Source organism: Crinia signifera, chromosome 3 (assembly GCF_055691185.1).
Source record: "Crinia signifera chromosome 3, ASM5569118v1, whole genome shotgun sequence".
Classification (NCBI taxonomy): domain Eukaryota; kingdom Metazoa; phylum Chordata; class Amphibia; order Anura; family Myobatrachidae; genus Crinia; species Crinia signifera.
The window spans coordinates 285,516,708-285,534,467 of record NC_139219.1 but is presented as its reverse complement, the minus strand read 5'-3'; the positions used below and the strand labels follow the sequence as shown (position 1 = coordinate 285,534,467).

At 45.0% G+C, this 17,760-nt stretch overlaps 1 protein-coding gene across 1 annotated transcript in view; it reads left to right on the top strand.

Annotated features, from left to right (window-relative positions):
* Window positions 1-17,760, top strand: part of GK5 (glycerol kinase 5) — a 53,601-nt gene that overhangs the window by 29,380 nt on the left and 6,461 nt on the right. The window contains exons 7-15 of the mRNA XM_083178370.1: window positions 3,286-3,347; window positions 4,880-4,953; window positions 5,047-5,107; window positions 6,172-6,298; window positions 12,868-12,972; window positions 13,628-13,722; window positions 15,430-15,533; window positions 16,536-16,595; window positions 16,679-16,812. Coding sequence (XP_083034496.1) covers window positions 3,286-3,347; window positions 4,880-4,953; window positions 5,047-5,107; window positions 6,172-6,298; window positions 12,868-12,972; window positions 13,628-13,722; window positions 15,430-15,533; window positions 16,536-16,595; window positions 16,679-16,812 — 822 coding nt within the window. The remainder of the gene's footprint in view (window positions 1-3,285; window positions 3,348-4,879; window positions 4,954-5,046; window positions 5,108-6,171; window positions 6,299-12,867; window positions 12,973-13,627; window positions 13,723-15,429; window positions 15,534-16,535; window positions 16,596-16,678; window positions 16,813-17,760) is intronic.

The window sequence follows — 17,760 nt, the reverse complement described above, 5'->3', positions numbered from 1 at the left end:
TCCAAATCAGTCAGACTAGTCTATGGGGGCCTTAAGAAGGGGGAGAATGGAAAAGGAGTAACTAAGTTAGTTATATATTGGGTTCTGGCCACCTACCTGCTGAAGTAGATACAAGGAGGTAGATTGAAAACACTTTTGAATTACCGATTTAGCGTAGGGCAGGAGAGTTTGTATGTGTCTGTCCCAGCACTTAAATAGAGCAGGTGTAAGTGTTCCCTTGTGTATAGAAGCATCCAGCCAACATGGCAAATAAAAATAGTAGTCTGGAGGTTGGCACAGAGAGAGTGTGTGTGTGTGTGTGTGTGTGTGTGTGTGTGTGTTGGGGGGGGGGGGATGTGTGAATCCATTGTTGTAGGATCGCCTACAACAATGGATGACCAAAAACAGCCGAAGAGGGGATGACTAGTACCTAGTACCATATCGGTGCAGGGTATGCCAAAATGTCTGAGATACAGGACAGTCCCATAAACAATGCTTAATATCTGCCTCTTCCGAAGGACATTGATTACATTCCGATCCATCAAAATAACGCTGCTTAGTATACCCTGTATAATGTACGTATACCCTGTGTAATGTATGTATACTCTGTGTAATGTATGTATACCCTGTGTAATGTATGTATACCCTGTGTAATGTACGTATACCCTGTGTAATGTATGTATACCCTGTGTAATGTATGTACACCCTGAGTAATGTACGTACACCCTGTGTAATGTATGTATACCCTGTGTAATGTATGTATACTCTGTGTAATGTATGTATACCCTGTGTAATGTACGTATACCCTGTGTAATGTATGTATACCCTGTGTAATGTATGTACACCCTGAGTAATGTATGTACACCCTGTGTAATGTATGTATACCCTGTGTAATGTATGTATACTCTGTGTAATGTATGTATACCCTGTGTAATGTACGTATACCCTGTGTAATGTATGTATACCCTGTGTAATGTATGTACACCCTGAGTAATGTATGTACACCCTGTGTAATGTATGTATACCCTGTGTAAAATGGGTACTTGTTTCCTAGCACGGCGCCCATCGCATCGCATACCATAAGGCATACGATGGTATGCGATGCGATGTTAGCCTATGTTATACAATTTTAAATTGTATACCATCGAATTGTATGGCATATACAATGGTATATGATTTTAAATTGTATAAACACCCTAATGGGTGTTTTCAATGTTAAATGTGCCCCCTATAAGATAAATAATTGTATAAGCACCGTAATAGGTGCTTACAATGTTAAAAGCACCCCCACGCCACCCGTACTATCAACGCCAACCCGAAGCGTGGCGAGCGCAGCAATACGCATCCTCCGACCTTTTCATACCTCCACCATCCACGTCGGCGTGGAGTTGATTTTAGATAGTGTGGCGAGCCCGAAGCGTAGCAAGCCCCGCGAGGGGACGTGGAATACACATAAAGTAATATGCGTCCCCTCACGGGGCTCGCTGCGCTCGCCACACTATATGATATCAACTCCACGCCTACGTGGATAATGGGGGTATGGAAAGGTCGGAGGACGCGTACCGCCGCCCCTAGCGGACTCGCTGCGCTCGCCACGCTTCGGGTTGGCGTTGATAGTGGCGTGGGGGTGCATTTAACATTGTAAGCACTTATTATGGTGCTTATACAATTAAAAATCGTATAGGGGGGCCATTTAACATTGAAAAAACCCATTAGGGTGCTTATACAATTTTAAATCGCATCGAATACAATGCCATAGGAGTGAATATACGAGTGAATATCGTGGGCGCCGTGCTAGGAAACAAGTACCGTAAAATGATATAAGCCATTTTTTAATATATACAAGCTGGTATAAGTTTAAGGTTCCTAAAGTAGGTATATAATAAACTGTCTATAGTAAGAGCAGGAATTTAGTGTATATTTCTAATTGCATATATGCATTCCTCACAGCGTAAGCCCTTATGTCTATTTAGGTTTTAGTGTAAAAAAACTCAAGCACATTTTGTATGAGCCGATAGTAGTGTTCATTCTAGCAACCGCCATCTTTTAAAACCCATGCAGTTCCTCTTCCCTGCCTGGGGTGTCGCTGTCTGCTGTAGTGCTACTAGCAGTGTGCTCTGTATATCAGCACTGATATGCAAATCAAACCTGTGCTAGGAACTGCATGGGTTTTAAAAGATGGCGGGTGCTAGAATGAACACTACGATAGTATGTTATCAGTATGTTAACCACTTTGTGATATTGGGCAATCAAAAGTGACAATAGGGTGGCTGGCATGCTTACTGGATGGCACATAGTTATGTGGAAATGCTGAAGATCTGTGCAACTCAGTATAAACACATAATTGCGTGTGTTTGAGTGAATGCAGTTTGTGTCTGAGCTTAGGCTGTAAATGTGATAAATCTTGGCATCTGTATGTTATTCTGGATCTGAAGGTCTGGAGCCATTACCACACCATGGTTCTCTAATGAATGAAGATCGCCTGAGATTGGCCCCCTAGTGGTCACGTTTCTTCAGTAATACCACTGAACAAATCCTGAATAAATATGTCCTAGTGGTTAGAGCAGGGCTCAACTAATCCCTATCACCATGATGACTATGGTGTTAGTACTGGCAACTAGGCTTTACAGAGTCAGGTACTAATAAAGCTAACTGTCACAAACAAAAAAATATGTTGTTCCTCCGAAGGTGGTTGCAGGCATGGCTGGCTTTTCATTTTATTTATATTTAGAGGAGGTGCCTCACTACCGGAGGAGGACATCGGCGGGTTATAATCAGCATTTGTTTTTAAGATCTGGGTGCTGCTCCGTTTCAGGATATGATGGAGACTTTACTGGGTGAGGTGTAAGAAGTACTAAAGCTGTAGGGCCAATGTATCAAGAAATGCCCCCAGTAGTGCCAGTTACATGTCATGTCCCCAGTAGTGCCAGTCACATATCATGTCCTCAGTAGTGCCAGATACATATCATGTCCTCAGTAGTGCCAGTTACATATCATGTCCTCAGTAGTGCCAGTCACATATCATGTCCTTAGTAGTGCCAGTCACATATCTTACTTTTTGAAATGAACAAAAACTAGTATCGGTTCAGAGCTTTTATCTTACATATATATAATTTCACCTGTATCTGTGGGCAGTGTGAGCTTGTTTTGTGCCCATTGGCATTTTAGACCTAGCAGATGCTACATTCTGTATACTTCTAGTTACTCTCATACCATTGTGTACTATGTAAATAAGTCTGAGCTGGGGACTTGCATAGTGCACACCTGCACCAATCCTAAATAACCGCAGCTTTTCTTCCCTCACAGGCTCTGTGTATGCAACGGACTACTCAAATGCAAGTGGAACTGCAGTTTTTGACCCTTATTTGGTAAGCGACACCAACACATGCAGTGCAGTAGAACACATGGTTTCACCACCAGTACGGTGCTCTCCTGCTGGTACATTTATGGAAACTCATGCACAGATATGTGCTGTTTCACAGGAAGTGTATCTGGATGCCAGTGGTCAGATTACCAATAGTCAGGATCCTCATGCCTTTTAGATATGTATGCTATCCCACCCCATCCACTGCCTAACCCTAGCTCTCCCCCTAGTGCCTAACCCTAACAGTCACCCCCATACACACACACACACAGCTTAACACTATCTGTACTGCCTTATGGGCCGATTCAGACCTGTTTGCACAGGTCCGAATTCATCCCTGCCCCTGATGATGGGGGACTTCACATTGGCGCTAATGCGAGCGCCTTTGGCAAATTTTTCGCTCGTTGCCTGATTGACAGGCAGGGGGTGTTATGGGGTGGGCTCCCAGTGTTTCATGGGCGTGCCCACAAAAATGGTGGGCGCGCCCATAGAAAAATGCCGAGCGGACCCCATCAAACGCAGGTGCACATGACACCCGCCTCCAATTCGCCATTCACCGTTCAACTAAGAAGTAAGTCCTGGGTTACAGCGAACAGAGGAGAAATCATTGGATGGTTAATCACTGGATGATTTCCCCTGTGTAAGTGTACACAACCGCTCGCAGCGTAGCGAGGGGATACAGATGGCGGGTGGGCGTACGTTTCCCGGGACGGCATAAATTACTCGATAGGCAGAAAATATACGCAGCCTAGCGATCAGGTCTGAATTGGGCCCTCGGTGCTTTATAACTAGCCTCCTTCCGCCGCAGTGTAACCCTAACCTCCTTACCCCCCAAACCTCCCCAGAATACTTATGATCAGGATGCATCGGCATTGTGAGCGACACGTTCTTCTGACCAGTGTCTGGATTGCAGCATTGGTAATCTGACTGCCAGCACCTGGAAGGCATGTTCTTATTTGGATAAATCTCACTATCTTTACACTTATTAGAGCTGCAGGACTTACACATCACTAGCTGCATCACCCAAGCAATTCTACATGGAAGCAGTGAAACTTTCTGTAAAAAATAAAATAAAAATAATAGACTTTCAGTTGACTTCAAATATTGCTAAACCTTAAAATTGGAGCCATAAAGGTTCTATATATGGTAACAAGGTTACCCTGAAGGGCCTTTGCAGCCCTGTATTGTTTTACCACACCTTTACAGATGGCCTCATCTCCTCCTGTCAGCTCTAGAGCACCATTTCCTGATGGGATAATGATTAGTTGCCAGTCTGGTTCTGCAGTCATTTTATTCTACTCTGTATATAGCGATGTCAGATAATGGCTTTACTTCATCTGTACTGTGCAAGCATAAACCAAATACCCTATTCTCTTGAAATCTAGCTGTTTCCCTCAGGGTGCCTGACAATGGGATTTCCTCCCTGATGCAGAATCTCTATTCCTTCCAGAGGTTCAACAACGCTTATAAGTTAATTAGATGGCACTGTGATATTTGACCCCACAATGGTACTATAACCTCTCTCTCCTATTACAGATGTGCTGGAGTTCCTTCCTCTGTTCCCTGCTGTCCATCCCTCTGTCTATATTTCCTCCTGTGGAGGACACCAGGTAAGGTCAGACGTTATCACTGTTTACTTCTAGGATGTGGACAATTTCATCTGCCGCTTGTATTAAGCGTTGATCCCCTTTTTGACTCCTTAGCCACAATTTTGGAGTATCAGATTCCAGCATATTTGGAGTTCCCTTACCAATTCGTGCATTGGTGAGTAAGCCTGTCATTATTTCTTAAGCGCTAGCGTAAATTGTCTCTGTTATTAATTGGCGATGCAGACCTGATCACTTAAGTCCGAATTTGCCCCCAGCCCTGATGGTGCGGCTCTGCCCAATGCGTGAATATGCGCATGTGCAAGGGCCGGGCGCGAACGCCTTTGCCGAATTTCACACTCACCGGGACCGCCCAGTGTTTTATGGGCATGTCCACAAAAACTGCTTGGGGCCGGCAGCTGATATAGATATATATATATACACTTAACATCGGCACTCACCTTTCCTAGTTTTGGGGTGCCCTAGGAAAGGTGAGTGCCGATGTTAAGTGTATATATTGTTTATTAGATTCATTTTTTAAATTAGTCTTATTGTGGTCACAATCTCTCATGCACCATGTTTTAACTAAGATTCCATAGCTTATGTTAACCACTTCCCTAGATGATTAGTGACAGGTGTGTTGGTAGCTGCTCACCTATAAAAGCAAAGTGTGCTGTGAGCTTCAGACCAGACAGCATGCCTGGTATCAAACATTAATGTGATAGCTATGTGTATTGTAGCCATTTTCAGCGATAGTGTTAGGACCTGCAGAACAGTGGGGTCCCCTGAAGGGGGCTGTAGGCTTAAATGCATTGATCAATTCATGAACCAAATCTCCACTATTTATTATCAGTTAATTTAGTGTGTGCAGAGCCCCTACAATGTCTGTGTGTATATATATATATATATATATATATATATATATATTCCTTTTGTGGGGTCCACAACTCCCAATGAAATGAATATCTGAGGCCGGTGCCTCCATAATGAGGATAATACACAAGGCTTGAAAACAGTTATAATAAACTGAAATGTTGTCTTAGCAGCTCCGTCTGCCCCTCTTCATTATTGTCTACATCGTCCTGAGTGCTGCACCATTCGCCTTGTGTGTGTGTGTGTGTGTGTGTGTGTGTGTGTGTGTGTGTGTGTGTATATATATATATATATTATAATATACACATGCAGCTCTCTTAAACGGTCAGACATAATTACTGCATTAGCTTTATTGTACTGTATTAACAGGTTGCTGATCAGCAAGCGGCTATGTTTGGCCAGTGCTGCTTTGATGTGGGGGATGTTAAGCTGACAATGGGATCTGGAACATTTATGACGATAAATACAGGGGATAATCTGCACACCTCTATAGCAGGTAGGAAGGCTGCGCCAAAGCTTGAGTGTCCAATCACAGTATCACTTTCTGTGCCAAATACCCTATAAAGCAAACTGATGTCAATTGAGAAAACTGGTTGTTTAACTGTATTTTTTTATCATACACATGGTGGACACTGGGACAGTGGGGTGTGGGTGGAGTTACCAACTACAGGCACCAAGGATATTCGATTTCTTTAAATGCAGCCCAGGCTCCTCCACGCTCCCTACAGGCTCCAGTTTTTTTTTTGGTGTCCTTAGGCACAGGTTATCCAAGGCAGGGCTCTGTGTCCTGTGTAGGTTTTTAGTTTATTTTACTTTCATTTTGCAGACCTGGTTTTTACATGGGAGACAGCCTGCACCTGCAGCAGCTGTTCCTATGTGGCTGGGCCCGGCGCGTGACTTCCACAGCCAGACCCGCCGGAGACCTCCATGCACACGGAGGACGCCGCTCCCCAGCCACCACGTAAGCAGGTCTTCCTTATCACAGTGCCGGGAGTCGCTCGGCGCGAGGTGGGGGGGAAGCGCCATTCGCGGCGTGGGACCTCTGCTAGCGGCATACGTTGCCAGGAGAGGGGTGCATCTCCCGGCGACCCTGGCAGCAGGCACACGGTTATTTCTGCACGGCCGCTAGACCACCAGGGTTGCCGTACTGAGGAGCAACATGTTGAAAGGAGCAGGGCACTGGTGTTTCCAGGAGGAGGTGGGTAGATCCTCCGCTCCCCGCCTCCACTATCAGAGGCCCCAGTCCCGCGTCCCGTGCTGGGCTCTGCTTCTCCCCGCCTCCGCAGCGTTGGGCGCCATTACAGATAGGTAGGCAACGCTGCAGGGAGAAGTTGTACCCATATTCCTGCTCCTCTACATGCTACAGGACCAGGTTTTCCTCTTCACTCTGTAACCACACCATCTTGGTGATGGCACAGGGTCTGTGTGTGTGTGTGCTGTTTTTACCTTTCCCTTTTCTGCTTCTTTGCTGTTTAAGGGATTTTTGGGTTGTTTACTACCTTGTTCTCTACTCCTATAATCGAGCCCCAGGTACATTGTCAGTGTTGTGTAGTGCTGGGTGTTGTGAATGTATTAATATGTCACAAAAGGGACATGAAAGCCCTCATGGAATTTAGATGAGGACTCAAAAAGGGCCCTAGAGGCCTTGCCTTTCTCAGGTAATGTTCTCTTTGGCTCTAAGCTCAACAAGTTAGTAGCTACAGTAGCCACATCCAAAATGGCATTTTTGCCGTCCTTTCGGTGCCCCCCCCCCTCTACTCCTATGATAGAGCCAGGTACAGTGTCAGTGTTGTGTAGTGCTGGGTGTTGTGAATGTATTAATATGTCACAAAAAGGGACATGAAAGCCCTCACGGAATTTAGATGAGGACTCAAAAAGGGCCCTAGAGGCCTTGCCTTTCTCAGGTAATGTTCTCTTTGGCTCTAAGCTCAACAAGTTAGTAGCTACAGTAGCCACATCCAAAATGTCTCCTGAGACATCCCCCCCCCCCCCATGTGGGTGACTGTCATATCGCAGGGGTACTCGTTCTCTTTTCTAGGTCATCCCCCGACCCGGTTTTTCACGACAGGACTTCCACAGGACAAGGAAAAGGCGGTGACGCTTTCCCAGTCAATCCAGTCTCTTCTATCTGCAGAAGTCATTGTTCCCCTTTCAGCACAGCACAGGTTTCTATTCCAACCTGTTCCTCTTAAGAAAGCCGTACGGCTAGTACCGACCCATCCTCAATCTGAAGCATCTCAACCTCTTCCTCAATGTTCCCAGATGCAGGATGGAGTCCCTCAGAACTATTCTCCAGGCTGTGGAACCGGGCAATTTTATGACGTCCCTCAACATCAGGGACGCGCATCACCACGATCCAATCCACCAGGACTGTCAGCATTTCCTTTGCTTCGCAGTCAAGGAATCCCACTACCAATTCACGGCTCTGCCATTCGGACTCTCCACAGCCCTGAGAGTCCATGGCCATTATGATGGCGACCTTGCGGGCTTGAGGTTTGCCTGTTGCCGTATCTGGATGACCTCTTAATCCTGCTCCGTCTTCACAGTCACCTTCAGCTAAAATTAGATTTGCTTCAGTCACACTGACTGATAAATTGGAAGAAGTCCAGCATTGTCCCCTCCCAGAGGATGATCCACCTGGAAGCACACCTCGACATCATTGCTCAGCAGGTTTACTTGCCAGAGGACAAGATTGTATCTACAGGCTCTGCTGAGAACTTTTCTCAGACATCGCAGGGTATCTGTTCCCCAGTGCATGATGGTACTGGGAAATCTGGTCTCCTGCTACGAGATGGTCGATTTCACCCAGCTACACTCCAGGGCTCTGCAGTTGGAGATGCTCTGCTGTTGGAATGACTCTCCACTAGGCCTGAAACCCAGACGTTCATTCTGTCCATGCAGACAAGCTGCTCTCTCAGTTGGTGGCTTCATCCCTTCATTCTTTGGAGAGGGCGTCAGTTTTCCATCCCAGACTGGACACTTCTAACGACCAACGCCAGCCTCAGAGGTTGGATGTTCCCATAAACACTAGAGCTCCGTACCATTTATTGATTGCTGACCAGCACTCATCACCTGGTTCAGTCCAAGGCGGTGAAAATCCAGTCGGACAATGCCACGGAGGTGCAGGGCAGAACAAGATGCATGGCAGCCATGAGGGAGGTACTTCAGATCCTACACTGGGCGGAGAGAGAGACAGCTACTCGCTCTGTCTGCAGTACACATTTGAGGGGTGGAAAACTGGGAAGCCTACTTCATAAATCGGCAGGACATCAAGTCGGGCAAGTGGGCACTCCACAGAGATGTGTTCCGCTTACTGGTGGATCGCAGGGGCCTGTCACAGATAGACCTGAAGGCCTCACAATTCGATTGCAAGTTTCAGTGTTACGGAGCTCACACCAGAGACCCAGAGGCATTCCTTGTAAACGCCCCTTGGCTGTTTTCCCTGGTGTACATCTTTCCCCCGGCAGCCCTCCTCCCTCATCTACTTAGGAGACTCAAGCAGGAATCGACAGTGGCCATTCTCTTGGTGCCTTACTAGCCCTGCAGGGCCTGGTTCAGGGACGTTCTCGCCATGTCGGTGGAGACTTCCTGGAAACTCCCCATGCGACAGAACCTTTTGTCACAGAGTCCGTGTCTGCATCCGGACCTCCCCAGGTTGGCTTTAACAGTGTGGCTCTTGAAACGGAGGGTTTTTCTCCTGCTGTAGTCAGGACCATGATTGCAGCAAGGCAACCCTCCTCATCTCAAGTCTATTATCGAGTGTGGCATTCTTTCTACACTTGGTGCGATGGTAGAGGCTTTGCACCTTGTGAATTCCGTCTCTCCAGGGTGCTGGCTTTCTTGCAGTCCGGTCTAGATCTCGTGTTACGTTTGGCCTCCTTCAAGGTACAGGTGTCGTGCTTTCTGTCAGTGGATAGCTATCCAAACTTTCCTGCAGGGTGTACTTCATGTACAACCTCCCTTTGTGACGCTGGTTCAGCCTTGGGATTTGACACTGGTGTTATCAGCTTTCCAACGCTCTCCATTCGAGCTCCTGGATGAGGTGAACCTCAGGTGACTCTTGTGGAAGACTCGGTTTTTACTGGCAATAGGCTCCGCGTGTCGGAGTTGTCGGCATTTTCACATGTTTCTCCCTACCTGATTTTTTCATCCGAATCGGGCGTTTCTCCTTACCCGTAAGGAATTCCTTCCTAAAGTTCTTTTCCGTTTTCACATAAATCAGGAAATTGGTGTTCCTGCGTTTTCTCCTTCAGATGATTCTGCAGAACTGTTTTCTTTGGATGTTGTTCGAGCCCTGCGGCTCTATGTTGCTTGTACTCGTGACATCCGCAAGTCGGATGCATTGTTTGTGTTGTACTATGTATCCAAGCAGGGTTGGCCAGCGTCAAAGCAAACCTTAGCCCGCTGGCTGCGCCTAACTATTAAGCAGGCATATTTGTCCTCAAATACGCCAGTCCCTTTATCTATTCGGGCCCATTCTACTCGTTTGGTGGGACCCAGTTGGGCAACTCGTCAGGGGGCCTCTGCAGAGCAGTTGTATCGGTTGGCCACCTGGTCCTGGGCATATACTTTCCTCCAATTTTACCAATTCGACACGTTCGCCACAGCAGATTCTGCTTTTGAGCTCCGTGTCCTCAGTGCAGCTCAGGTGCGTCCCCTCCCGTGAAGGGACAGCTTTGGGACGTCCCAGTGTCCACCATGTGCATGATTGGATTTTGGTCTTACCTCTAAAATCCTTTTTTTGGAATCCATGGTTGACACTGGGCACCCGCCCTCACACACTGTGCTGACTGCTGACAATGAGGGGTTTCCCTTTGGAAATTTTCTTCTTCCTCCTTCTCTTCTTCCTCTTCCTCCTCTTCCTCCTCCTCTCTGGTTGCATGGTTAACCTTTTTTTATCTTTCTCTTCCTGTTCCTTTGGGCTAGCTGTTGAACAAACTGAAGCCTGTAAGGGGCGTGGAGGAGGAGGAGGAGCCTGGACTGTACTCAAAGAAATCAAATCTCCTTGGTGCCTGTAGCTGGTATCTCCACTCACACACCACTGTCCCAGTGTCCACCATAGATTCAGAAAAAGGGATTTTACAGGTAAGACCAAAATCAAATTTTTACTTCAATACTCCATGGCAGCCAACACAATGGATGTCTTCCCTTTCAAGTTAGTTTGAGATGACGGGCAGATTAAAAAATAGCTCTGATTTCTAAATGTTTGACACATTCTGAGGAAAATAAAATAATTAAAATTACTGTTGCTAGGTGAATCTCTATGACAAAATCAGCCAGTAATTGTAGAGCCACTTTTTCTGCCTACTCTTTATTACCGCCAGTAGATAAATACAGCAAGACGACAGCACTCCGGTTGATCACAGAAACTCTTCCGTGGAGTGTGAACGCTTGAAGGTTTGGAGACCAGAGGAGTGTCTTATTGTACATGGGAGGGCATTCCACAGAGTAGATGCAGCCCAAAGAAGTCCTGCAGTCATGAATGGGAGCAAATAATGTGTGTGTATTAGAGATGTAGATCTTGTAAGGAGCAAAGAGTTGGGAGACATTTTGAGGTCAGTGAAGCGAGGTATGTTGGTGTCGTATTGGTTTGTGGCCTTGTGTGTAAGTAAAGGTATTTTAGATTTCCTTCTGTAGAATACAGGACCAATGGAGGTACTAACAGAGCAGCTTTTGCATATGTTGAATGTCTGACGAGGAAGATTAGCCTTGCAGCTGCATTCATGATGGATTGTAGTGGTGAGAGTCTGTATTGGGGAAGAAGAAAAAGAAGCCGCTGATACTAGAAGGCGGAGAAACGCGTAGAGGGCGACGGGACAGCTTTGTGGCAACTGGATACAATCTAGGGGAGTAACATACTCAGCGACCGCAGTGAACTGCTAAAATCATCTGGTCATATCAACTCCTAAGTATCAAGAGCCGGATCCCCATATTTTTGAAAGGACAAAAACCCTCAAGAATAAGTGAGTTATTCCACTAACGTGCACATGAGTGGGGGACAGTTACTCCTAACAATTGGGAGATTTTAAAGTTATATTAACCGGTTTTTTACTAATGTTATGGACTAACACAGTGATTTTCAACCTTTTTACCTTGCGGCACACTAAATAAGACTTTAAAATTGCCAAGGCACACCATGAGATCTCCACAGGGCAAAACACATTGGCCCCCACAGGAAAAACAAAAACTATTGGCCCCCCATATAAAAAAAATCACGCTGGTCCCCACAGGTAACAAAAATAAAATACATTGCCCCTTAATATGAAAATAAGAGACCAGTAAATAACAGTTGAACTGGTGGTGGCTGTAAACTGGTTTGGGCATCTCTAGAGCTGGGGGCACACTTGAGAACAGCTCAAGGCACACTAGTGTGCCACGGCACAGTGGTTGAAAAACACTGGACTAACAAGTTGAACACAGTTCAAAATATTCTACTAACAGTATAAATAGAGCATTGTTATATGTGTGTTCGTCTTGTCTGTCACAGTGGCCACTAAAAATTCAAATTGCATGAAATTGATTGTGTTTTAATTTTATTTTTTAATAAATTGTATATGATTTTGCAAAGCGCAGCTCCATTGTCTTTTTTCTTGTATTGGGGAAGGCCAGTAAGGAGACTATTGCAATAATCAATGCGTGAGATGATGAGAGCATAGATTAGAATTTTAGCAGTGTCTTGTGTAAGGTATGGTCATAGTTTGTTTTTTAGATGCATGCAGTATGATTTTGAGACAGATGGAATGTGGGGAACAAATTACTGTTAAGTTCAATGTGTTCCAAAACAGATAAAAATGGTTGTTCAGAGAAATTGGTCAATTCATGAGTTTTTAACCTATTTGTCTGAACCACTGTTTCCATCTGTTTTCAGCAGCTAATCGCCACGAACAGCTAATCACATTCCAGGTACCGTTTAACTAGTCCATTAGTGGATCATTTACCATTCCTGACAGCGATTTTTATCTACCTGTCTCAAACCAATTTAGAGGGGTAGCGACCCATTGCGCCATGAAGTATTTCGATGAAAAACAACGTTAGATAGTTACAATTAGTTTTCTCCTCTGCCAGGTCTTTATCCTCTAGTGGGCTGGAAGATTGGCGATGAACTGGTGTGTTTAGCCGAGGGCAATGCCACAGATACTGGGACTGCTATCAAGTGGGCACAAGAGCTGAGTAAGTGCTAAGTAAGTCTTAAGGGTGGTTATAGGCACATAGACAAAATACATGGGAAATTCTTCTGTTTGACCGTTGTAAAATTGACCTGTAATTCCGTTATGAGAACGTTATTTATACACAAAGCATTGTGGAAATAAATCCCCTGTTAATTGGTACCATTCCCTCTCTGGCATCACGCCTTAAGCATTATTTATCTTATTGGTGTGGCTACAGTTCCCAGGACACTGCTCTCGTAATAGTTCCAGTCCTTTGTAATGGAAGCTGGCAGCTAGATGTCAGGATCTGCTTATCCCATGCATGTCCAAACTATGGCCCTCCAGCTGTTGTGAAACTACAAGTCCAATAATGCCCTGCCACAGTTTTGCTATTAGGGAATGCAATAACTCTGGCATGGCATGCTGGGATGTGTAGTTTCACAACAGCTGGGGGGCCATAGTTTGGACATGCCTGACTTATCCATTCCCAGTAAACCTGTTCCTTCCTATATACGGGCTATTCACCCTCCTAATACTCATGAATATTCATAACAGTCCAGTATACATTCAGCCTCATGCAGATAGGTATTACAGAGCTCTGTGCAAATCCTGAAAACATGGCATGTTGGCTTGACATAAGGTAATGCTCAATTTTAATGGTATTTCCCATTCCTAAGATCTTTTCGCAGATTTTGCAGACACGGAGGAAATGGCCAGGTGTGTCCCAGACTGTGGGGGGATTTACTTTGTCCCATCCTTTACAGGCCTGCAGGTAACAACACAAATGTGTACACATGTTACTCTCTTCTCCTATTTTTAATGGCCGATCTTTATGTAAAGGTTTAGCACTGAGCTGACACAAGTCGAGGCCAATGGCTTGCCTGCGCTGTGCGTCATATTACAGACGCCAACTGTTCTTTAATGTTTTTTTATCTTTTTGCAAATGTTTGGATTACATTCTTCTGGATGTCCCTCTCCGTGGTCCCTGATTCTTCTAGATGGCACAAAACACATTGACAAGGCATGGCCAAACTGTGTCCCTCCAGCTGTGGTGAAACTACACATCCCAGCATGCCATGTCATCGTTTTAGCATTTCCTAATAGCAAAATGTGGCAAGGCATGATGGGACTTGTAGTTTCACAACAGCTGGAGGGCCATAGTTTGCATAGACAATACTTGGTTAATGTTCATCCAGACAGTAACTGAAATCTGGCTTGGCTACATAGCTTCCGCACTGTAGGAGGCAAAGCCTCTGGGTCCTAGCGAAGAGGGTTACACACCCTGAGCACAAGAATTTTTCCAATATAAATATAGCAAGCTATCCGTCATATGCTTTAGCTCTGTGTTCATTTCGTGTGTGTAAATATGTATTACATATGCAAGTACACATAGTGGCCACTTCGCCAGGTACACCTTTCTTTGCAGCATTGACTCAAACAAGGAGCTGGAAACTTTGTTATAGACTGACGATAGCAGCATGCCGCTGCAGATTTGTTGCCTGCACATTCATTTAGAAAACCTCCCATTTCTCCACATCCCAAAGGTGCCCTGTTGGATTGTGATCTGGTGTCACTTGCATTGAAGCAGTTTGATGCTTTATGGCGTGTTGTGTTACCCTGCTGGAAGCAGCCACTAGAGAGTGTAGACTGTGGCCAAAAAGAGGGGTATATGGCAAGCAGTGGGATTTAAGGAAAGGTGCTATGGGCTTGATATGTGCGAAGAAAACCTTTACCACACTATTACTCCACCAGCACCTTGAACCAATGACATAAGGCAGGATAGGTACCTTGAACCAGTGACATAAGTCAGGATTGGTCCATGCTTTATGTTACATACTCTGACCCTACAATTTGCTTGTGTTAGCAGAATTCGCAATTCGTCTGGCCAGGCAGCGTTTTTTCTGTGTATGTCCAGTGTGGCTGAGCTTAGTTGCCTCTGTAGCATCCGTTTCCTGTTCTTGGCTGCCAGGTGTGGACCCCGGTGCGGTTGTCTGCTGTAGTTGCCCATATATGGCAAGGTTTTACACGCTCTGTGTTGAGGAGAAATCTTACTAGTGTATGGGCACCTTCCTGTCAGATAACCAGTCTGGCCTCTTTAGAGTTTCTCCTAGAACATCTCTCATCAACAGAGTTTTTTTTGCCAACGAAGCTGCCTCTCACTGGATGTTCTAAAATGCCAGATCGAATCATGTCCTTTCCCATATCTTACTTTTTTTTTTAATGCATTGCTGCCACATGATTGGCTGATTAGAGATCTGCATTAATGAGCAGGTGTGCCTAAAGAAGTGGCCACTGAATGTATATATATCTCTAGGAGACAGAGATAATGCATATAGTGTGTGTTGTCTGCTTGTAACTTGTCTGTTCTCTCCCTCCCTGCTGCCGATACATGTATGTAAGTGTTTATCTATCTATTACTATATAATGGAAGGCAGTGGCAGGGAGCTTGTTCCTATACTCACATCTGTATATATTGCAGGCCCCAGTGAATGATCCCTACGCATGTGCCTCATTCATGGGGCTGAAGCCTTCCACCACCAAGAACCACCTCGTCCGAGCCATACTGGAGTCTGTGGCATTTAGGTGGGAAGATTTATCACCCCTACAGTATATCTAAGTGGCTCTTGGAATAAGTACATATTTTGGAGGACATTTGCAAAGCGCACCCGATGCTGCAAACTTCATTTTTGCACTGTTACTCAAGTTCCCACCCAGTATACAACAAGGTGCCCTTTTAATGACACTTTAATGCCGTATCTGCAAAGCAATAGTGCTTCACAATGTAAGGGGATGCACCATCTAATAATTTATCCCTTTAATGGTATGATGTACAGTATGAAGCGGTTATAAGGGAGGAGAAGTGGCCCATGGCAACCAATCAGCACTGAAGTTGCAGCTATAATTTGCATAATATAATATTATACAGAGCAGATGATTGGTTGCCATGGGGCACTTCTCCTCTCGCTTACTTCTTCCTTGTCGCTGCTTTATACATCTACCCCCTCAATGAGTTCAACTTTATTAACAACACAAGTTTTAACATTGCTAAGTTTGTAGAGTTCCTGAAGTGTGAGAATATTGGGCCTATATTTATTGGTGTTTACAGCTTTTTACGCGGAATGGAGTGCTGCTATAAACGTACATCCATACCAATCGTTGGCAGGTCCTGGGTATCGGCCTTAACGTTTACAGCGAGCCTGCTGGCAGTGGAGCTTATTTTCAGAAAACACACTTTGCAACATTGCCAGCTACTCAGGGACAGCAGCCATACTTGTTTTCAGACATGCCAAAAAGCAATCCCTAATTTATCTCTGTGATGAAGGCGTAGCTCAATACAATGTTGTCCTATAAAGGAATAAACTATAAATGAGAATTCAGGAAAATATCCCACAGAAGCAAACTGAGGCGTGAAGTTACTGTATATATGTGAATATTATAAAATACCTGTCAGTACTGGCTAAACTTGTGTTATTTGCCTATTAGTGGTTGTAAATTAGCATAGGGGGGTTGTTTTGTTGTTTTAATGTGCGTATGTTTGTAGTTGGTCTAGTAACACTTGTCACATTTGATTTTGTTTCCTACAAGGAATAAGCAGCTTTATGATACAATGCGGAGAGAAACCTCTATTAAGATCTCCCAGATCAGGTAAATCTATGTAAGGATTGGGTGGCTTACAGGGATGGGCTATGTTTCTCCTTGGCTTTGATGCGTTTTTGTTCTCCATGCAGGACTGATGGAGGAGTCTGTAACAACAGCTTCGTCATGCAGATGACAGCAGATTTGTTTGGCCATACCATTGATAAACCAAAGCACACGGACATGTCCTCCTTAGGAGCGGCTTTTCTGGCTGGCTTAGCCTTAGGTACGTTTTTTTGTTCCACGATCTACTAATCAGAAATAAAAGGTTAGTGACTGCCGCATATTGGAGGCGATTCCTAACTTTGCAGCCAAAGAGAAAATAGAGGTTTCCCGAATTACCCCTCAGAAGGCATAAGAGTTCTTCTCCGATGCTGACAGAAGGATTCCAGCAGTTAATAATGCACAATATTTAAATACCACAAAATCTATAAATGGTGCACTCTTCTTTAGTCAATAATGAGCTATATTTATTTCTTGTATAGCACACACACACATATCCCGCAGCACTTTACAGAGAATATTTGACCATTCACATCAGCCCCAGTGGAGTTTACAATCTATATTCTCTACCACATGTACACACAGACATTCTGGGGTTAATTTGTTGGGAACTAATTAACCTATCAGTATATTTTTGGATTGTGGGAGGAAACCGGAGTACTCGATGGAAACCACACAAGCACGGGGGAGAACATACAAACTCTGTACAGTTAGGGCCGTGGTGGGAATCCAACCCATGAAATCAGTGCTGTGAAGCAGTAATGCTAACCATTACACCAGGCATGTCCAAACTATGGCCCTCCAGCATTGTGAAACCAATGAAGTCCCATCATGCCTTGCCACAGCTTTGCTATTAGGGAATGCTAAAACTTTGGCAAGGCATGCTGGGATGTGTAGTTTCACAACAGCTGGAGGGCCACAGTTTGGACATGCCTGCATTACACCAACCGTGCTGCCATAAGCTATATGTATATATTTAAGAGAATGTCCATTCGGTATAAACTTCATTCAAAATGTCGAAGTGTCTTTTATTACGATGCAAATTAAGAAACCTATACAGATGCATCCTTGCCTCAATATGCTATGTAGTGGGAGATGCCTGGTGTGAGTGAGGAGCCTGGTCCTGTGCAACTCTGCTACTGGGGAAGATGTATTAAGCCTGGAGAAGAGA